Genomic DNA, 23949 nt, shown 5'->3' on the forward strand with positions numbered 1-23949 from the left:
CTTGTTAAAGCAAAGTCATTTAAAAAAAAAATTGAAAGATGGGGTTTAAAATAACCTTTTGTCTAACATTGTGGGGTCACATAAGTGCATAGTCATGAACTCCCAAAAAATGATCTGGCTCTTGAGAGTGAAACAACTGCAATACATTCCCTCCTTAGATGTTTACTTAGGAGATGCTAGCCACACCATTCAGGTACTGTGCAGATTAAGGGGCAGGCTCCCTGAAGTTCTTCATGCTAAAATATTCCAAAAAGAGGTTAGCACTAGCTGCATTGCCGAAACTAGAGACTTATTAGGCTTCGGAGTAGCTTCAGCTGAAATCATTTTTGTAGAATACTTTCCTGGAGGTAGTAAACATCTCTCCGATGAATTCTCCTCCTATAGTGTTTTCTCCTCAACATTGGATTTCCTGATGCCACCTAGCAGCTAATCAGATGTCAAAAGCTCTGACCAAACTGCAGAACCTCCAATATGACTTTTGGATGCAACTCTCCTATGCTAATGTACACAGGAACGGCCCGTGCAGGTAAGAGCGGTGGGGCAGGGTGAGGTGATTAGACATATGACGACAGGGCACAATTAATTATTTATTTAATTTCCCCTCATCATCAACTGTTGAATCTCCCCTCACCCTACTCCACCGCTCTTACCTTCACGGCCCACTCCTGAATGTACATGTGAAAAACAATGAAAAAGAAAGCATAGAAGCAGGAAATATCTGTTTCATATTCTCAATAAGTAAATATTTAAAAAGTCTGATTGTTAAACTCAATTCAATACTCTAATTTCATTTTTTTTTTTAAATGTTCATAGGAAATAAAAATCAAGAATGCGTACATTCTAATAAGCATACATTTTAATAGCAAGTTTAATTTAGTTTGTTCAATATGAATTACACTTGAAAAGAGATCTTTTATGCATAACATGAAAAAATATCATGGTAATTTCAACTTAGAGTTTTATTTGTATACCTTGGTCCTTTATAGTAGATTCAATAATGGAACCTACAAAGTTATTTTCAAAAAAAAAACTTTGGGTGGTTAACTTCAAATTATCTTTGGAAATATGTCACTATGAATCTGCATCAGTGACAAATTCTACCATTCTGAAATCCGTCTCCATGGTACCAGTGAGCATCTATCTTTTTCTTTCTTTCTTCCTTTTTTTTCTTTCTTTGTTTCTTTCTTTGTTTCTTTGTTTCTTTCTTCTTTTCTTTCTTTCTTTTTCTTACTTCCTTTTTTGTTTTACGTTTGTTTCCTTTTTACTACCTTAATTCATTATTTTGTCTCTCTCCTTATTTTATTTATTCGATACTTTTCTTCCTTTATTATATTTGCCTCAAATTTTACAAAGTAAAGTTTTTGTAACTGATCTTTGGAGAATATTAAATGTAGTATTTCTGACACAAAAAATGTAAAAGTGCATGTTTTTTGTTTTGACATACTAAACATAAATACATATAATTAGGCATCGTTCCAGGTCTTTAATTAATTTGCAAAGAATCAACTGAGTACTCAATACATACTGTACATATATTACACATTAGATAATCAATCTTTTTGCTTGACAGGGCCATCCAAACTCTTCTGTTGGGCCGTTTATTGGCATTTCACTATATGCATTGATATGCTCTTCATCAACAGACGTCAAAGAAAGCAATAGTTTATGTTCTACTATAGGCAATTGTTAACTGTAGAGGGCCATGGAGAGTGGTTACATCTGCCATTTCTAAATGGAGTTGGAATGTTGTCAGTTACTTTGAATTGGTTTGCTGCATTTATAAGCCTTGATGGAAATGAAAAGTTATATCCATAGAAGCCATAAGGAGGATGTAACGAACAATTAAGTGCTTCCTGTGCAATGGGTCCTGAGGGAAAAATGTTTCCAGATGGCGGTAATCCATATAAAATTGGATGGGCTGAATTCGGTACTTGTATACAATGTGCATTTGAGTCTTCGGATTTTGCATTTTTAATATGAATGCCGAGAGAAGAGAACATAGGCACATCTACAAGGAATGAAGGGATACCTCCAGAACGGCAACTCCCTAGTTTCTCATGATTTGGAAAAACCACTGACTGCTGTCTGATAATGTTCGTTGGGCAGATCTTGTAGCAAAGTGGCAATTTGAGGCTCTGCAAGTATGCCTCGGCGCTTGGGATTCCAATGTTGTGCCCTGGCAAGTGAAATGATGGTGGTGAACATGATGGTGATAGCAAAGAGTTCAGAGGAGAGGGAGCCCCACCACTGGAGGTTACAGGTGATGAGCTGGAGCTTCCACCTAAAATAGCAACAGTATGAGTAAATAACATACATTTCAGAGAATAACTCATCACACAATACAAATAATGTTTTATCTCTTTTTAAGTTCACATAAACAATGCATTATCAAGCAATTTATACTCTGTTTAATTCACTTTTTAAACACTCACTAGTTCATTTTTTTAATCATTTTGATGTGTTTTCTGTGATAACTATCATGTGCCAGAAGCCAGACTTAAACACACACACACAGACCTCAGCTTCCTGGCATTCACATTACATCGATGAATATTATTGATCTTGCTTTAAATCTAACTTTCTATTGCACATTAAAGTAGCTAAACATTTTCATTTTTTCTGCTTTCCGTTGATGAGGTGAATGGCATTAACATCCTTTTTGGTCGCTGTGTTTAAAGATTGCCAACTGCATTATAATGGAGAGACTAAGGGTAAAATGAATGTATTGTTTGAGACATGTTTGAACAATGTTTCTCTTTGGCTGATTAAAAGTAATCTGATAGTGCCTAGAGAGTGGAGTGTTTATGGATATAAAATCCCTTCAGAATGTGCTTCTGGGGATCCCTGGAATGCAAAGCTTTTCATGCAGTTCTTTTAACAGAAAGTTCAAATCACTAATATAGATAGAGTCATTTTCACTAACTGACCAGCCAATCGTAATGTCTTACTGGCTGAATAAGTACTAGTAGCTTTATAATGGCTCTATCATTGTAGGATGTTATGTTAATCCCTGTAAGCAGATTCACAAAGAAAGTCAGAAATGTTTTAAGATAGATGGTCTCTACAGTTGAAACACATTTCCACCTTTTTTGATTTCAAAATAATGGCAACAGTTTTTCTGGGATGTTGTGACTGTCACAAATTCTAAGGAAAAGTCATATGGGTTAATATTGGGCAACATAGAAAGTGATTACTGAATGTGCAAATATTATGCACAGATACATTTACAAATGGTAACAAAAAAAATTCCTTCATGGTAAAAAAATGTGTCCTTGTGGAGAAGCACTGGTCCTTTCCTTCATAACAATCAATTTTAATGGTGTTCCTGACCATTTCCCACCATGAAAACAAATGTATTGTTGCCTTTAATAGGAGTATTTTCGGATTGTCTTAAAGGTGAGAATCTACTTGTAAAAAACTCGTAAATTGCCAGATCTCTTGCAATTGTCCCCATTCTGAAAGTCCTCCTGGACCTCTCCTCAGTGTTTTACATGGTCTCTCAGCCCATTCTCATCTAATGCCAACACGACATCAGAATCCAAGGACATGCATTCCGGTGGATCTGCTCCGTCCTGACTGGTAGGATGTAGTCAGTTATACTGGCACTGTACCCTTCGATATCTATGACCTCATCTGCAGAATTCCACAAGGATACTACCTGAGCCCGACCCTCTTCAATGCATACATAAACTCTATCCAGCATCATCTGCTCTCACAATATCAGCAACCTCTCCGACGCTAATGACACATAGCTCCTGATCTACCTCAAGGACAAGAAGCCCAGTACCTAGCTCAAGTTTAATGCCTGCATGACTAAAATCTCCCAGTGGATGAGAACCACCTGTCTGAAGCTGAACATCCACAAGACAGAAATTGTGATCTTCGGGAAGAGCACTCCACCGTGGGACTCCACCTTGTGGCCAACAGAGTTAGGACTGACACTCACCCCACCACCCTCGCAAAGAACCCAGGGATCATCATGAACAGCAAACTGGACATACCACCCAAATCCATGCTTTCCAAACTCATACTTTTACATCCAGAAGCTGCTGATGAATGTTTTAAAATGGCTCCCTTTCAGCACCCAGACAACTATAACACATGTTCTTGTCACAAACAAGCTGGAGCATGGGAATTCCTTCTATGCTGGGGTCAACAAAACACTCATCTGAAGCCTGAAGGCCATTCAGAACTTAGCAGCCAGAATGTCTCTCAACCTCCCAAGCTGCACTCACATCACACCACACCTGAAGGAGGTCCGCTGGCTCCCCACACACAAATTTGCATAATTCAAACTCCTCCAACACACTTTCGAGGCACTACATAACAATCGCCCAGCATACCTCAACACTTGTATCTGCTTTGCTTACACAAAGCTTCCAGGCACTTCTACTTGTCCAGGCTCCTTCTCTTACATCACTCCTAAATCATGGAACGACCAGCAGCTATGCATAAGAGCTTTCTCCTCACTTCTAGAATTCCTGAAAAAAAAGCTGAAGACCTGGCTTTTTGAGTAATCCCATTAAGACCTAGGTTTGGCTAGACTTACGTCTGTCCAGACCCAGGATACCCTCCTAGGTGATAATTTTTTCCATAAATCTGCATATAATAATATATATAGGAATATAAGAATACTAAACAATGTGTTGGCTGTTTATAAATTACATATGGAAAGATGTGGGGTCCTAACTACAGCGAACACTGGTCTTATGATAGGCTGTGATCCAAAAAATGAGAGTAATCTAATTTATTCCAGAGTACACACAGCAATTCACATGGTATTGTTCCCAAATACAGTGACCACATAGACTCACATCTCATAAATCTCCATTGGGATCAGGAATGCAAATTAAAATCTGATTTATCACTTGAAGAGTATTCCTTTTCTGGTCTATTCTCATGATAAACTGACAAGTGCAAAGGTTCTCACAATATGATAACCTTGTGCAAATCTGACTTAGGCATTCCCATTTCAAACCCCTTGGACTCTGTAACTCTCTGATGGAAGTCCTAGATCTCTCTATCTCTCTCTCTCATTAAATTCTAGACAGTGCTGAAAATGCTAAGAAAGGTTAACTTCCCCATTGAACTTAAAAAGTTATTGTTCACTCTTGACTCCTGTTTATAACCCTTTTCTCTATAATTTGGTTTTCTACCACATTGTTTGTAAACATAACACCAGTGCTACCTTTCCAGATCAGGTATAGTAACAAGTTAGGATAAACAGAATAAGTCATTATGATTGAAATGGTATAAGAAATTAATTTGATTTGCCACACAATCTAATTGAAGAGTTATTGTGGTGCATTCACATACTACCCCAAAAATTGGTGATTCAAGCAATACATTACGAGCTTGGATTAAAGTCTCTTGCAATACAACCAAAAGTAATGGTACTTCCTTCTTAAAATGTGAGTGATTGCTGGAAATAAAAAGGCTAGAGTGAATTCATGTAATGCCATATATATAAAGCAAAAATTGATGACCTTTAAATGGATACTCGTGCTGTAGAAGAGGGCTTGGAAATACTTTTGACAAGAATGTCTTCAGAACTCTCCTGTCAGAACAGAACATATTGATGGGAAAACTGTTGTGCAATATATATTTAAAGAAAAAGGGACAAGGGATATTAACTACAAAACCTGACTGAATTATATGTCAGGATTATATGAAACAGTACTAGGCTTACATATTGAAAATCATGTGGACTGTTTTGTGTGGATATAAGAATTCTGTAACTATAGTTTACTTCAAATCACAATAATGGGCCGATTAGGATGGCGGACGGACTTGCGTCCGTCCGCCACCCTTGAGGAGGAGGGAACGTCCGCAGGGGCTGCGGCGTTCCCTCCGTGCTGATTAGGATGTGACCGCCAGGGTGGCGGTCACATCCTCTATATTTAACATTGCGGCGGGTGCAGCTACAAGCTGCACCCGCCGCAATGTTAAAAAAGCATGTGTTACATTTACATGCACAAAGCGGCAGGCACCGCACGGTGCCTGCTGCTTTGTGCACGCAAATGCAGGGGGGTACCATAGGTACCCCCCATGTGCACCCCCCATTCACCCAGGGGGCCCGCAACGGGCCCCCAAAGTGAATGTCCGTATGCTTTTCCATGGCGGAAAAGCCGCCGTGGAAAAGCAGTTTAACACAACCATCATAATATGGCGGACGGTGTCTCATAGACACCGCCTGCCATGTTATAGCTTTTCCGCCGCGGTCGGAAGCCGACCGCGGCGGAAAAGCGGCGGACGGAATTCCAGACCCACCAGCCATCCTAATTTGGCGGTGGGTCTTTGGAACCTCCGCAGAGGATTATCCGCCTCCTCCGGGCCGGAGGTGGCTTCCGCCGGCCCGGAGGAGGCGGAAAATCCTCCATCCTAATCGACCCCTCTATGTGTTACTTATAAACCCATGAATATTGTGTCACTGTCTTGTACAATCTTTTGTCTGTTACCCCTTGTATGATGTTTCTGTACTAATTGGAAAAGGTGAAACATGCAGTTGATTGTGTCTCGCTGTGTGTAGTGAAAACACTTAATCCAAATGGAAAATGACTAGATCCAAACTGAAGGATGTCCTATTGATACAGATATTTATTTGATATTTGACTGCAATATTTGCCCAGTCATTTAAGACATCACTTTGTAGAATTGCTTTCATTAAATCTTGCCATGGCTTTACTATTACCTTGTCTATTAAACAAGAATCATGAGCATGTGAACCAGTTAATGAAGCAGAAAAGGCTGGAAGGATAACACCACTGCCAGCAGTCTTCTTCCATATTTACTTTTCTGGTAGATCCCTGCAATTATCAGGAGATGTACAGTATTATTAGGTCATTCTCTAATATTATTTTTGCATCTACTGGTAATTAATTGAGATGTATGGAAATATTGCCTGACATTTTTCACTCCATACAGCTACTGCCAGTAACTAGCAAAATGTGCAGAGTCCACCTTGTAAAGGAGTCACTCATAGAAATACGTCACATTAAAATTGAAGGGAATACTTATTTTAAATATTTTATCTAAGAACAATCTTTCTAGATTTTAAAGCCAATTCTTGAGACTTGGTATCTTAGACAAAAAGGAATCTTCTTGACTGTTCTGTTATGGCACACTACTCTTTTTTGTGAACCTTGATTAGAAGAAGCAAATGAATACAGAGTAGCATGTACAGTGTGAATGTAGTGTGTGAAAACATGTTATTCCTCATAAATGCATACTGTACATATTCTTCTTAGAGAATGTCAGATATCACACTGGAATGGGTCATGAATGAGAAATGTTTTCAGTGCAAATTGTAAAAGAAAGTTATAGCGTATTCTCAAACTCTAGGTATCATAGAAATTGAAAAAAAAGTAGAGACGGAAAGTGTTCTAGTATATATATTCACGTGATGGCATTAACGATAAATGTGGGCAAATACAACATTTATTTGGAGCAAGTGTAGTACTAAACACTCATTCACAAAATTATTGGTGTAAAAGTCAAATCCCATGTTACTAACACATTACAGATAAAACTCTTGTTCTTTACACTTTGGGCGAATGCAATGAGATCATGCTCTGGTACTGCTCAGATACGTGTGTTTATAACTATACACGAGTAAGATCAATATGGAATAAACTATACATATAGATGGGCATAGAGGGTAGGGGCAGTTTAATCAACCTGCAATTTCACCTTCTGTGAGTCATAACCCCTCCTTACACTCATCAATGATAAAAAAAACTGTGTAGCACATATTTACTGTACATATCACAAGAACAATGATTTCCATTTCTCATAACACTCAACTGTGCCTGTGCCTGCTCTTGGTTGAACCAGTCCTAGAAGGGATATTTCACTAAGTAACAGCAGCACTCAAAATAGCTCACATTTCATTTGTTTATTTCAGGATACAGAGCAATTGATGTACAAAGACACAAATGTATTTCAACCATATAGGTATTGGTTACACCGGGTTAAGTCTGTCTTTATTTTCCACCATTTAATATTTTTACTGTCCCAGAATCTCCTCTGTTCAATGTGAACTTCCCATTGAATCCCAGACAATGTGACACTACTATTGACATCTTGGATGTGTATTTAATAGTTTGGTTCACATGTTTTAAGTACATATAAAAACAATTACATCCATGGTATGACATGTATTACTTTATATTTATTCTATTTTTTGTATATTTGTTAATGTTTTATTTCCATAGATTCCATACTTAAGTCACACATTGTATTGGGCACAATCAGTGTAGAGGAATCAATTATGTCCTATTTAATTATAGTCTTCAGGGTTTTTTGTGAAAGTTAGTCCTTGAATTTGCTTTTACGTAGTGCTGTGATTGCTAACATGTTTGTTTTTCAATTTGTTTGCTCCCTGACTTTGTCATAACATTTTTCATCCTGAGCACCAAATTATATATTAATCTTTTCATCTTTTGTACATGTGCAGTTTTTTGTTTTTTTTTACAAATGAATATCATTATTGTGGGGGCACAAACAATTCTTCTTCCCAGTTATAGCCTGTGTGAAATTTGCTTTCAATTTTGGAAATTGCTGAAAATACAACAGCTGAAAGGTACACAATCAAGGCATAAATTAAAGGAATATGAAGTGACGGCCACACAGTGTCAGAATACAAAACAAATGTGATGTAATTGTAAATTTGTAGTGTACATTTGAGAATGTTCCTGCCTGTTGTATTATGCTGGGAGATCCATATGCCCAGTATAAAAAAATATTTAGAGAATACTTGAAAGGAGCCTTGGTTTATTAAATATGTTGGAATAGATGCAGAAACAAAACATGAAAGAAGTGTTTTCTTGATAAATACACCAAAATTAACATGTAGTATAAAAAAGAATAATAGGTATTGTATAGTGTATTCATACATTGCCATCTCAGTTTTGATGGCATTTCTAAAACATTCTGTGTTCAGCTTTGTTTTTATTATAACCAGAACTCCTCAATGGAAAAATACGACCATGATATAAGATTACCCATTATGTTCACTCTACATATACATACATCTAGTCTCAAAAAGAGTACATTACCTATAGTTCTAATCATCTGTAAAAAAATAACTTTATTTAATATTAAAGGTTTGTAGACATACTGTACATATTACAATCTCTATCATTATAAATGTTTCACTTACCACTAGGTGTTTCTACTCCAAATGCCTTGAAATCTAACGTAAGAGGTGGTCTCCATGGATACGTCTCCAAAAGTCCATCCAATACGCCTCTAAAAAAATCACATATATTTAACATGTCAACGTTTCAATTATTTTAATTTCTATATTTGAATTACTTTGGTGATGTGAACATGTGTCTGCACAGTATCACTTTTGTATTTAAAATCCTCAATTACAGTAAATGAGCACTTTTGTGTAATTTTAGGATCTCCTTATTATGCTATTATATGGGGCTTAGTGTGTCCAAGTTGGCTAGGCATTACAAAGCCAAGATTTAGCCTCATTCTTCAATTATGATGTCTATAAACATATGTTTGAATTTGACCGCAAGTTCTTATTTTAGTATCTACATTCTGAAATTTGTATGTTGTTACATTTACGCTAGCATGCCCCTCTATTCTTTTGAGTATTTTTCTTTATAGGATCTGTTATTACTAATGGTATCTAGAATCATCTAGAATCAGGCCCATTATCAGTTCTTTTATCCCACATTGAGACAATTTCTGGTGCTCTTCAGTCTACTTGCACGGGATTAAATGTGGCAATCGGTATTCCTATGACCCACTGGTTTTATCTTGTTCAGCATCAGTTGACGTATGTTTGTTAGCCTCTTCTCTTATGTGTTTGCATCTACGTATCTCATCTTGGTAATAAATTTGGTATGAAGTGAAAATAGAGAACGTATAACTGTAGCACATGGACTGAAAAACAAAACAACTAAAGAATGAACAAATAATTTAATATTTACATTAAGTTTCTTTTAAAACAAAATAAGTTGCCTAGCATGCAGATTTTCGTGGGAGTCGGCATCATTTTTTTTGCAAGGCTGCCACTGGGCAGTAGCCCCATAATAAAGGGGATTCTTCAGAGGCTGGTTAGGTGTGAGGTAACAGTCAGATGTGTCTCTGATAGTTGCCAATATTAAGGCATTTGCCTTCAGTTTCCAATATACATTTCCAAAATGCAAGAGGACCAGCTCTTGTGTCGTCATGGGATTGTCTCACTGGCACGGGAAGGCTGCAACGAGAGATGAAGGGGTGAGCATCTTCAGCCTTGCCTAAACTCCACTCTGAAGAAATCAACATTGATTCCAATTTTATCCCTAAAGTCTACCACAAAGTGACAACCCTCAATGCCTAGTAAATGTTCACTGTGTGAATCATCAGCACTGGGGACCTTCTTATACTTCGAATCCAAATTTCTCAAAGTCTAGGACTCTATCTACTTCAAAACCATACCCTCACATTCTCACCCGTCCCTCAACCTGTGATTCAGACCTCCTTCATCACCCTCCAATTCTGCCCAAAAAGGACACGCTCTGGTTTCCACAAAACATCAAAGTGTATAACCTTCCAGCATAGCTCTGCCCTGCTGTAAGAGAATCAGTTCCCACTTCTCTGGAAAATATCTGATTCCAGTGATCAATGCCTTCATCCTTCTTGGAGTTGTTCCGAACTCCCTGAAGCATGTCATTATTGCCAAACACCTCAAAAAACCTTGGCTAATCCAAAAGATCTGTCTAACTATTGGTTAATCTTTAAACTATTAGTTCTTAGCAAGATTATCAAAAAGAAGGTGGCCTCACAGCTTTAAGAGTATGCAGAGCACAACCACACACCTCATGATTGCAGGTCAGCCCACAAGGGGTGCTGAATCCACCATTACTAACTGTTGTATAGTATTTTAGGACCCTATTGTAATTTTCCTGATTCGTGCCCTTATATAGGCTTAAATCACCATATCCTTATATAGGCATAGAAATCATAACCATATTTAGACATAGCACATACAGTCCAAATACGGCAGGGCTACTTCCACTAGTTCCGAAAATCCACAACGATTTCTTGGAAAACTCGGCTTCAGCAGCTAGGGACTTTCCCTTGCTCGAATACGGACTTGTCCAAGAACTCATGGAGTTTTCAAAGAACTGAGACTCTTTGATGACGTTATTATGTCCACCTTTACGTCAAACTCTGCACCTTCAAGGTATAAATATGCCCACACTTGCCATAGCAAACACACGGTGGTTTGGAGCAGTTCGACTATCTACTTGCCCGACGCATTGTGCTACAGCAAGTGCCGAAGGAAGCCGACCCTCCAGCAGACATACTGAGAGAGATGCTGTCTTTTCTCCTGCCGAGAAATCCAGCTCCAGTGTTTCCAAGCTACCCTTGCGGGTTGTTGGGAAATCGAGTTCTGAGATTGACCTTCTTCATTCTAAACCAAGGTACGAAGCTGATTAGACCCTAAGAGAAATCTTGGATAGATTCTTGGCAAAGGAATACTACATTTATGCTACACCTCACTTACTTCTTCCCTTGTACTAAGCTTAGGTTAGGTACATCGGGGTAGGCGTATTTTAGAAGCACCAGTTGAGTACTTTTTAGCCTTTGTTATTTATGTATGTATTTATCTTTGGTTTAGGAACCATACAATGCTCTTTCATTATTATTTTATTCTACTCTTTTTACTGTATGCATTATATTTTGCAACCAGTTTTACGATTGTAGCAGTTCATTTCTTATGCTTGGGAAAGAAGACTGTTCAATAAAACCTTTTATTGAAAACGCCCGTCTAACGATTTCTCTGCACCACTGGTGAAACGAAGCATGCACGATTGACTGAGTAAAATATCTATCTATTGTTTCCACTACTCTGAAGATCAGATTTATCTTGGGAAAAAACTGTGTCATGTTTATGCGGTTGTCAGAAACTAAATCCCTTCTTGTGAATTTGAGAAAGTTTCTAGTGACCTCTGAGCTAGCTGGCACTCACAATTAAGTCTAATATATTTCGATAGAGACCTAATAGACATAAGTCCTACGTCACATCTATAGGATATATTATTCCAATGCATAGAGCCTATTGGGAATAATATAGGAACTACACTACATGGCGCCCAATGTTTGGTAAGGCACTAATTTAACGCTAGATACTAGAGTAACTCAGTCGTGCTTTTCACAGAGACCCCTTTATCCCGTAAAATACTCCAATAGATGTCTGGAGTGCGTTAAAGGATAGAATATCTGCCTTAAACTGAGTAGGACGAAAAATCCTATTTTATTAGTTTTTGGTTTTGTTCAACGTTGAAGGATACAGTGTTCCAAAATGTTGTGCACCTTATCTTTATTTCCTTGAATCTTGAAGACATTCAACAAAATGTCGAATAGTGACGAAGAAAACAGTAGAGATGCAGTAAATGCAAACCAACACAGGTTTTGACATTACAGGTTTCCGACATGATGACCCGGATGCTATAATCATCCCGTAAAATGTAAGGAAAACCATACCTATAAAGCTCATACAAAAAAAGGCCTATCAGCAAAGAGCTGGTAGGGTAATTTTCGTCATAGAGGCACATGAATATCGGCAGACAGAGGTATTCTATTCATGAATTATCTTTCCACAAGCAAATTCAACAACACATGTGTTCCACTTCTGTAAGATAGAGGAACACCCAGCGGAATACGTTCCTTTCGAGGACATTGAAATCCCACTAACTTACCAAGAGCATCAGCTCTGGCTGAAATGCGCCCTACAACATCAAAATCACGTTACCAGGCTTGTTCCACTAGGTAGACCAGGAGCAACATGGCTGGAACTAGCCAGCTATACACCACATCTTGCCATTGAACAAATGACAGGTCCAGATCTATTAGCTCAGCTAAAACAATTAATTGAAATCCATAGACAATTAGTACAATATGTCATGCGGACGTTAACAGCCCAATCTGCTATAAGGATTCCACAGCACACCCCTCATCAGGGGAACACAAACAAAATTACACCACAGATTATACAATCAGTCATCGGTAAATTACCCCCAAAAAGGGAAGAAATTCCGTTCTGGTTAGCTAAAAAAATTACTCAAATTGAGGCAGTATTTCCCGATAGTACACCTCATGAGAAACACAGGATTCTAACAATCTGTTTACCAATGGGGATTGCACCACACCTGGAGGACTGTGACACTTGGGGTACAGTCTTTGCTGCAATCTACACAAAAACTCATGGTGCACCATCTATTGTGGTGATACCAGACATCCTGAAACAGATTCAAAATTAATACGGGGCAGAGCCTGCTTTAAATCTCGGTATGAAGTTAATGAAGGATTTTAAACAGGTCTCAGCTATAATATTAGCTAATATTAAAGGTGAAGCAGCATCAGTGGCAATCCGCCAAAAACTAAAAGAACTTGATATAACTGAGCAACCGTATGAAATGTCCAGAATAATACAAAAATCCTATGAAAAACTAGGAAGGGATAGTTTGGGAGGGAAACCAGTAAAACCTGAACTAACAGACACTTCCTAAAGAGAAGCGTTCTCAATCAAGAGGTAGATCCCCTCAAAAGGAGCCCTCTGAAAAGAGGTATAACCTCAGAAACAGGGATAACTTGAGAGAGCCGTATAGATATCAAGATACTGATACACGTTCCTCTCATACCTTTCAGACTTCCTCGCAGAAATACAAAAGAAGAGGACGATCAGAACACAAGGAAGAACGGGTGAATTCCAAAGACGATCAACACGTTCCGAAAAATAAGAAAACTCAATTCACCAAAAAGAAGGTAGCAAGTCTTAAAATCAGACATGCCGAGGATCTTGAGGACACAACTCAAGAACGGGGAGTGGGCCCAGACAATACTGGACAGCGCAGCAGAGGTTACCATAGCTCGCAAGATCCTGAAGGATCATCCGGAGACAGTGGACCTGAATGAATGCATTCAGGTTGAAACTGTGGATGCCAGGGTTAGTGTACCACATATGTTATACGAAGAAACACTCCGAATAGAGGGGGATATAACTAGGAAAATAAAAGCACTCTTTTGGGAAAAACTATCTAAGGGTTATGACATCCTTCTGGCTGAAAAAGACTGGCCACCTGAATTTGTCAGGGAGTGCCCACATGGCGAAGAGATCATTATGCCAGCCTTCTCAAATCATATTCCTATTCATAAAAAATACACCTATGCCAGAAAATGGGCTGTGGCCCAGGCTCCAGCGCTATATATATAAATCATGTGGGATGGGATGAGGATTCACCTCACCACAAGATCCAGTTAAAAAATCAACCAACTGCTCAGAAGCAGTATCCAGTTAAACAAGAACCACAAAAGCAGGTCAGGGAGATCCTAGATCAACTTGAATACCAAGGGGTGATTGAAACATGCACGTCGTCCATGAACAATCCTTTGTTTCCTGTCTCCAAACCAGACAATGCATATCGTCTAGTTTTGGACTACAGACGTTTAAATTCCTATTGCAAAACCTTTGCAGTATAAAATGCACACAGTGCAGCACTGATGAATAACATCGTGCATAAAAAATACAAAACGATATTAGATATTTCAAACGGTTTCTTCTGTCAAAACATTGCACCTGAAAGCAGGTACTTGACTGCTTTCTCAATAATGGGGACACAACAACACTTTTGTTGCCTCCCCCAGGGATTCAAGAACAGTTCTAGGTTATTTTCAGCCAGAGTAACAGAGTTAATACAAATGTACGATGATGAGGCATTATCTTATGTCGATGACATCTATCTTACAGATGATGACTTAGACAGGCACTTAACCAGGGTGAACACCATAATTCTTGGATTCGCCTCTGAAGGGTATAAATTCAATGTTAAAAAATCAAGAATTGCCCACCTCAATGTCCTATCCTTAGGATATGAACTTTCAAGTGAAAGCAAAAGCCTGGCAGCAAACTTTCTAGACAAATGTGCGCTGCTCCAACCTCCAAAAACACTGAAAAACTTACAGTCAGTTCCAGGATTCCTGAATTTCGGAAGAACTTACATTCTAAATTACGCAGAAAGGGTTAAACCACTCTACGAATTAATCAAACCTGATTTCAAACCTACTAATTGGACTCAAAAACACACAGAAATGTTGTGTTCAGTGCAAACAGACATGTTGGCAACAACACATTTACAGACACGCGTAAATGAACGCAACCTTGTAATCCGAATCATCCCAGGGAGATGCGTATTCACATACCTAACCTTTAATGAAGGGGAAAAGGTACCAATAGCTTACAAATCACACTTGTACACACAAGCTGAAATGAAATTCACTTTAACAGATAAAATTCTGACAGGGGTGCAAACTGCGGTAGCAAAAGAGAGAGCACTCGCACAGGGTAAACGCATTAAAGTCGTTACTCCTGTACCTGCATTAGAGGCAGTGACAAAAGCAAGCATTCCAAATGTAAAAACTCTACATCCGAAATGGATACAATGCGATAATTCTCTTGCTGCAACAGACGCTGAATACGTTTTTGACCCTTACTTGAAGACACAAGAATTTCTCCAATACAAACAAGAATGTCCTCTGCCCACTGAAATTCTACCTCTAGAACAGTACGGATGTATAATATATAATATATACAGACGGATCAGCACAACCCGCAATTGGGGGTAAACAAGCTTATAGTGTTGCGGGTGCAATTGTTAAAGGTTGCTGGCGCGATGGTAAATTCAGACCTATGGTCACAAAAACTCAATCTCTCAGAGACTGTACGGCTCAGCGAGCTGAACTACAGGCTTTCAAGATGGCGCTTGAAAATACCGATCACGAATTCCCCACACTCATAGTGTGCAATTCATATTACTGCGTCCAGTCTTACAATGAATATCTGCAGCACTGGGTTGAAAATGGTTTTAAAGACGTAAAAGGTGGGACAATTAAGCATAAAATGCTTTGGGAACAAGTATTTCTTTTACAGAAAGAAATACAAAAGACTCACGTGATCCATACACTCAGTCATCAGCGTAATGGCGTTCACGTTGAAGGGAATTCATTTGCTGATGAAGCCGCAAAGGCAGCTGTGCAAACAGCTTCCGTAGCCGCAATCACTCGTTCAAAAACAAAAATAGAAGGTGAAACCATGCTAGCTGTCATTACCACAAGCAAAGGCAGCGGAGCTGCGTTACCTCTAGATTATCCACTCGAATATACATACATCGTTGATGCAAACTCCGTTCCTTTTACTCGAATCCCTGGAGTGGGGAATAGAGTAATCCCAAACCGGAATCGGAGAGGTGCTTTGCTTCATGAAGCACATATGGGAGAATGTCTGATACATCAAGGGATCTCAAAATCTCTAATAGAATTAAAGGAGATGTACTGGTGGCCAGGAATGAGCACCCACATTTACGAATTTGGAATTAATTGCGATGTCTGATACAGAGATCACAGCTTGGAGCTCCGCCAGACTCCTGACTACAGAGTAGCCAGCCCAGTACAGACACCATTGTTAGATAGCATTATACTATCCACGGTCAGACATCCCTATGGACAAAAGCGGTCCCACAAATATTAGGACGAGATTCATTTGGTTGTGGCCTCAGCGCTCGGCTGACGCCCAAACTGTTATAAAAGATTTGCGAGTCTTTATCGGCACATACCCAATCGGCATGCTACATTCTGACCAAGGTCCTGCGTTTAGCTCCTAAGCTTACAAAGAGGCCATGGCCAGCTTGGGTGTTGCATTGCGGTACTCAAGTCCATTCCATCCTGAGGGAAATTCGGTTGTGGAAAGAAAAAACTGTGACATAAAACAATCTACAGCTAGGGTATTAGGCTCGAGTGACGGGTGGGTCAAACATCTAATAAGTGCCCAACGTAGTTTTAATAACCTGCCAAGAAATTCTCTGGGTGGAATCACTCCATATAAAATCCTTTTTGGCACTAGAATGATGGTTGAAAACCTCGATCGTCATACTTCAGTGGTGGAACAAAAACCATTTGATATCAAAGATCGTTTGGCTGTTTTACAGGACTTAAATGAAACAAGAAGAAGTCTAAGCAACCCCATGCAAAATCCAAAGACCAATGAAGAAAAAACACCTGTACCAGCAGGACCTGTCTGGATTCCAAAGATTGGGGATCTGGCAGAGAGAAAATAGCGGATAAGAAGGAATTTGGGCCTTCTTACAGAAAACCAGTACCTGAAGTAGCAGTCCACGGATCAAGAACAGTGTTACTGCCTCGACTTGCTGGAAGAAAGGAGAACCGGTCCGTATCAATTGACCTGGTAAAACCACACCATGTGGCTGAAAATAAGTAGTAGGCCCAGTGTACTCCAAAGATGTAGCAGATGACCAAATCTAGCTACCATCCAAGAGGTTCAAACTGAAAGACTCATCACCTTTGAAGAATCTGCAGTGAGAAAAGAAGGACTATGCAACAAAGCCATGGAACTTGTGCCTCTTGAGACCCAAATAACAGTTCGTCAAGAAACTCCCGTCTACAATGATGTAGCATCTGACTATACTAATATGTCAAGGGAACAAGCAGCTCCACCAATTTCAAATAATCCGGATGCGATACCAACTATTGAGAAAACTGCCTCGGGCTATTTCATCAACTTCAATACCTTTTCTGAGGATCCCAGTGAGCCTGAAACAACACCAACAAACAAAACTTTCAAGGAATAAGTAAAAGAACTTGGTCACTAGCTTGCAACTACATATCTGACTTCACCATGGGTTGAATTTTGGATTGTGTTAAATGTTTTTCTTCTCCTACTAAGGCTCATTCTTGTTTTAAGTTTGGGAAAGCTGATAGATGGGAAATTAAATAAAATGGATACAGCAAGTAAGAACATCAACTTGCTCCTGAACCACACAAATCATCTCATTGTGAACAAAGAGACCTGTCATCAGTGAACATCACAACTGTTCCCCTACCTGATGGAATAGCATGGGATAGAACTGATTATGACATTTATGGCCCTGTCGAGCTGCTGAAGATTCCACACCAATTTAATGTTTCCTTGAGTGATTTTGTTTCACCGAGTACATTTTCTGATGATTGGGACTTTGAGACTGTTAATAACATGATGGCAGACTTAGAAATGTCGGCAAAATTTGCAAAACAGGAATACTTAGAAGGTTCATCAAATCATGAAGAAATGTATTGTTTTAATCATTTTGGGCATCATTAGTTGCACAAATCTGCAAACCCTAGAAATGTGTTAACTTATAATCAATGGGAACATTGTCCAACACCTCCAAAAGGTAGCTCTAAAACATTCTATAGACTATTTCCATACTTTACAGGTTTTAATGTCACAAATCCAGAAAGCTTTTACTTTAAAAATGTTAATAAGGCAGTCATGAAAAGTATGTTAACAAATACTAAACAAATTTATTCTGCAGCCTTCTATGCTCAATTGTCCACATTAGGCTTTGACTTTTGGAAAGACAACAATGAGACAAAAACTGTTTGGGGCACACAAGACTGGCAGGTACACGGTTTAGAAGCATTATTCAGAGCCTGGGTCATCAGTGAACAAATACTGTTCTTAAATGAAACTGTTCAACAGACATCTTGTCTTGGCCTGGCTAAGATAAAAGATTTAAACAAACCGTCCATACCTAAGCCCACACCTGATAGTAATAGAACTACAGATGAGGAGGTAGACATAAATTATATTTTACAACAAAACAGAAGCAATCCTGAATGGAAAAATGGTTAATCTGGCCCACAGACACGAATAACTGTCAAGATAGATTCCTGAACAAGACACAATGGTTTACAGTAACTAGGCCAGATCCAAGATATGTCCAGAGACAACATCCCGGGATAATAACATCTTACAGTGTAGGAAAACTGTGCCTTGAATGGCTACAAAAATCCACACTCCCAGATATAAAACAACACTTAACTTTACTTAAAGATGGCATTGACTTGCGAGAATTCTTACTTGGACCTCGCAAACCACGTCATAAACGTTTCATATACGCCGGTATATACGCTGCTTACAATGAAGCATGGAAAGTCATGCAAATGGAAACTGCAGAACGAATAAGAGAAATTGATCGTATTAATTTGGAGAAAGCTCTCTCTGTAGTTGACAATGGGTTAACAATTCTGTCTTCCACAATTTATTCTTTGGACAGCATCGTATCCTCTGCCATAGACATAATGGAACTGGACTTGCTAATGTTACAACATGGCCAGTCTCAATTACGTTCTATAATGCTGCTAGGCTGGACGTTACAAAACCTTCGTTCTGGCTATGTGCCCTGGCGTCTAATCAACACCACGTCATTATTTACTGTATTTAACCTTACAGATAAACAAATCTCTTTGGCACAGAGGGAAGCAGACTATACGGTGCTGAGCATAGAAAAACTAGAGAGATTACCATTAACCGTTTCTGGGAAACCATCCGTTGAATGGATAATACATGGCACCATCACGATACCAGTGACGATTTTCCAGTTTCAGTATTGCTTAAAACACATACCAGCGGGCCTGTATGAAAGGTTGGGTAAAGAGTACATAAAGTCGACCTGGGATTTACCATACACACACAAATGTTGGAGTGGGGGAAAGGAGGTATTTCTTAGTGGTAAAAACTGTAAAACCACATTAAGTGGTACACTTCTGTGTCAAGGCAATAATTTACATGGAGCCTGTGATGGTTCTTCAAACAACTTATCATGCCACCTGCAGGGTTCCCCAGCAGCATTATTAGATCCAATTTGTAGGCAGCTTTCCAATGGAAGTAACATAATGCTGAATGATCACAGCTGTTGTGGAATGATGCCAGGGACAGCCTATTTGGTTAGTGTGTCACCCAGGGTCACTTGTTGTATGCAAGAATTGTTTCCAAAAACTAAGAGAGACGGAGAATCGCCACTATAGCCTTCACTGAACATCTCTTCTATACGAATTGATACTTTAAGCAGAATGAAAGCCATTCTTCTACAAAAAACTGTGCCACTGACCTTGTCCAGAGAGACGTATGATCTGCAAGTTGCAAGGTCCTCTGCAGAGATACATGCATTATTATCAACAAACTGCGCCATACATTTTGCAGAAATATTAGGTCTTATCTTAAACATGTCTGATACCAGCAGTATTGTACATGTATTTAAGATGATTTTTCAGGACTGTTAGCACCCTTTGAAGCAGTCCTGGGCATTTTTCCTAACTTCGTGCATTCTGTGTTCGGCAGCCTGCCTCTCATCTTGGGACTCGTAGCAGGGATACTATTTTTATTTCTTCTACTTTGTTATGGCAAGTCCAGTCACCTGCCATACCCAAATTACCATGGAGAATGCTCTTCTGGCAATGCAGTATCGTGAAAAAATAACACAGATCCTTGGCTTGGCTCGTTTGAAAGATCTGAATACCATATGGTTCCTGTCATTCAGACCAATCTGCAAGATTGCATCTTACCTGTTCTACGATGCCTGCTTTGTGGAGAGGAATGCGTGTTAGATATCTGTCTAACACTTCCATCAGCAATGCCAACGGATGTTGACGCTTTGCTGGGTCCGGTAACGGCTCATGTATTGTGTTGCTCCCAACGGCTACCAATCCTGATGACAGCATTCATTGAGATCTCACCGGCAATTCCAGCTGAAGGTGTAATACGCGGACCAAAAGGCACACAGGTACCATCTACTACGAACATTGCTAACGCGACTGACGCTGACGGCGATGCTTCTCATCTGTGTACGATTGATCTACTTAATGAAGTGGTTCAACTTTCATCTACTATGGTAGACGATTTCTTTGCCAGCCTAGACGACTTAATGTTTTCTCCTGACGCCGAGAATAACTTTTGAAGTTAGCACACAGCGTTCTTTCAACTCTGATATTCGACCTTCACTTTTTTCAAAACAAAAGCTTCTAACTTTGGAACTTTATTTTTTTTACGATTTGATTTGACTTTTTTCCAAAACACAATGAACTTAGAGAACAAGAATTCTTTGAATACTTCCTAGAAACAATATTGACCTAATCGACAAACCAAAACAACTTGTATATTCTGCTATGGGATGGTCTCGACTTTTTATTCTGTAACTAAGAGCCATTTCATAAATGTAATTTCATGATTCATTCAGTTAGCATTTCCAATATCATATTATAGGCTTACAATGAAATCATTGCTTTTTAATGAGTTCAGTACAAATGCTCATTTTTCGTGTGCAACCATTTCAAATGCATTTTATGTGTATTTTTGGGTGGGATTGTAAACACATGCTATATGTTTTAGTGCTTAAACTTAGTTGAACATGATAACGTGGAGTGGGTATTGTATAGTATTTTAGGACCCTATTGTACTTTTCCCGATTCATGCCCTTATATAGGTATAAATCTCCATATCCTTATATAGGCATAGAAATCATAACCATATTTAGAAATAACTCATGCAGTCCCAATACGGCAGGGCTACTTCCACTAGTTCCGAAAATCCACAATGATTTCTTGGAAAACTTGGCTTCAGCAGTTAGGGACTTCCCCTTGCTCGAATACTGACTTGTCCAAGAACTCATGGAGTTTTCAAAGAACTGAGACTCTTTGATGATGTTATTATGTCTACCTTAAGTCAAACTCGGCACGTCCAAGGTATAAATATGACCACACTTGCCATAGCAAACACACGGTGGTTTGGAGCAGTTCGATGATCTACTTGCCCGACGCATCCTGCTACAGCAAGTGCTGAAGGAAGCCGACCCTCCAGCAGATGCACTGAGAGAGATGCTGTCTATTCTCCTGCCGAGAAATCCAGCTCCAGTGTTTCCAAGCTACCCTTGCGGGTTGTTGGGAAATCGAGTCCTGAGATTGACCTTCTTCATTCTAAACCAAGGTACGGAGCTGATTAGACCCTAAGAGAAATCTTGGATAGATTCTTGGCAAAGGAATACTAAATTTACGCTACACCTCACTTACTTCTTCCCTCGTATTAAGCTTAGGTTAGGTACATCGGAGTAGGCGTATTTTAGAAGCACCCGTTGAGTACTTTTTGCCTTTGTATCCTTCTCAACACCCGATCGGTCCACAGGCACGCCATTGACCTATGGAATCTACTAGACACCATATCTCCAGACATCGCCTTCCTTACGGAAACATGGATGAACGCTTCCTCCGCACCAGACATCACCATTGCCATCCCTGAAGACTATAAGATTACTCGCAAAGACCGTACCAGCCACACAGGAGGAGGACTCGCTATCGTCCATAAGAAATCAATCCGCATCTCAACCAGCTCTGACGCCAACCTCGCTAACTCCGAACACCTTCATTTCCAGATCCACATCGACCCCAAGACCACACTCAGAGGCACTCTCCTCTACAGACCACCAGGACCCCGCGCAAAATTCAGTGAAGACATCACGGACTTCATCACTCCACACGCGCTCCCCTCCAAAGAATACATCCTTCTGGGAGACCTCAACTTTCACCTTGAAAGGATCAACGACCGCAACACCGCCACCCTCGTGGACAACCTCGGCAACCTCGGACTTAAACAACTAGTCACTTCCCCCACCCACATCGCAGGTCACACACTCGACCCCATCTTCACATCCAGCAATCATGTCTCCTTCAGCCACACCACGGACCTCCTCTGGACTGACCACAGCTGCGTTCACTTCACCTACAACAAACCAAAACCCAACATCCACCTCCAACCTACCCTGCAAAGAAACTGGAACAAAATCACCACGGACCAAATCTCCGCATCGCTCCTTCGAAACTCCCCAGCCCTCTCTTCTAACGCCAACGAAGCCGCCGCCAACCTCACCCTATGGTTATCCAACACCGCCGACACCTTAGCACCACTGAAAAAACGTCAAAGCAAACCTGGCAGAAAGAAGGCCTCATGGTTCAACGATGATCTTAAGAAATCCAAGAAACTCTGCCGCTCCCTTGAAAAGGCCTGGAAAAAAGACCCATCCACCAGCACCAAGGACGCCTTCAAAAGCGCCACCCGCACTCACCACCAACTGATCCGAAAAGCCAAGAAAATAGCATTCAAGGATCGACTTGACAACAACGCCCACAACAGCAAGGAACTTTTCAACATCGTCAAGGAATTTTCCAACCCCTCGGCCAACTCCAACGACATCACCCCCTCTCAAGCCCTCTGCGACTCCCTAGCCTCATTCTTCCACAACAAAATTGCAGACATCCACAACAGCTTTGACAACCAACCCACCCTACCATCTGCTGACCATCTTCCCCCCGTAAACACCCTTAACGCCTGGAACCCAATCTCCACTGAGGAAACCATCCGCCTGATGAATTCCATCCATTCTGGATCCCCCACAGACCCATGCCCTCACCACATCTTTAACAAAGCAGACTCCGCCATAGCACCGCACCTCCGAGACGTCATCAACTGCTCCTTCAACTCCGCTACCTTCCCAGAAGACTGGAAACACGCTGAACTCACCGCCCTTTTGAAAAAACCAACAGCGGACCCCACCGAACTCAAAAACTACCGCCCCATCTCGCTTCTTCCTTTCCCGGCCAAAGTCATCGAGAAAGCCGTCAACAACCAGCTCGCCGCCTTCCTCGAAGCCAACAAATCCCTCGACCCCTCACAATCTGGCTTCCAAGCAAAACACAGCACTGAGACCGCCCTCATCGCAGCAACAGACGACATTCGAACTCTACTGGACAATGGAGACACAGTCGCCCTCATCCTCCTCAACCTCTCTGCAGCATTCGACACAGTCTGCCACAGCACCCTTCTACAACGCCTCAATAACATCGGAATCCAAGGAAAAGCACTTGAATGGATCACCTCGTTCCTCACCGGAAGAACCCAGAGAGTCCGCCTTCCTCCATTCAAGTCCGAGGCCTCTGAAGTCATCTGCGGCGTACCTCAAGGATCCTCACTCAGTCCCACCCTCTTTAACGTATACATGAGCCCCCTCGCGGCCATCGCCCGCCAACACAACCTCAACTTCATCTCTTACGCGGACGACACTCAAC

The 23949-nt window shown here is 40.3% G+C and overlaps 1 protein-coding gene across 2 annotated transcripts in view; it reads right to left on the minus strand.

Annotated features, from left to right (window-relative positions):
- Positions 1-858: 858 nt before the first annotated feature.
- TBX22 (T-box transcription factor 22) overlaps positions 859-23949 on the minus strand; it is a 333889-nt gene continuing 310798 nt past the window's right edge. For both annotated transcript variants that reach the window (XM_078685923.1, XM_078685922.1), the window contains exons 7-8: positions 9161-9249; positions 859-2281 (exon numbers count right to left, since the gene is read on the minus strand). In XM_078685923.1, coding sequence (XP_078542049.1) covers positions 1674-2281; positions 9161-9249 — 697 coding nt within the window. In that variant the 3' untranslated portion in view covers positions 859-1673. The remainder of the gene's footprint in view (positions 2282-9160; positions 9250-23949) is intronic.

The sequence above is a fragment of the Lissotriton helveticus genome, chromosome 4_1 (assembly GCF_964261635.1).
Source record: "Lissotriton helveticus chromosome 4_1, aLisHel1.1, whole genome shotgun sequence".
Classification (NCBI taxonomy): Eukaryota; Metazoa; Chordata; class Amphibia; order Caudata; family Salamandridae; genus Lissotriton; species Lissotriton helveticus.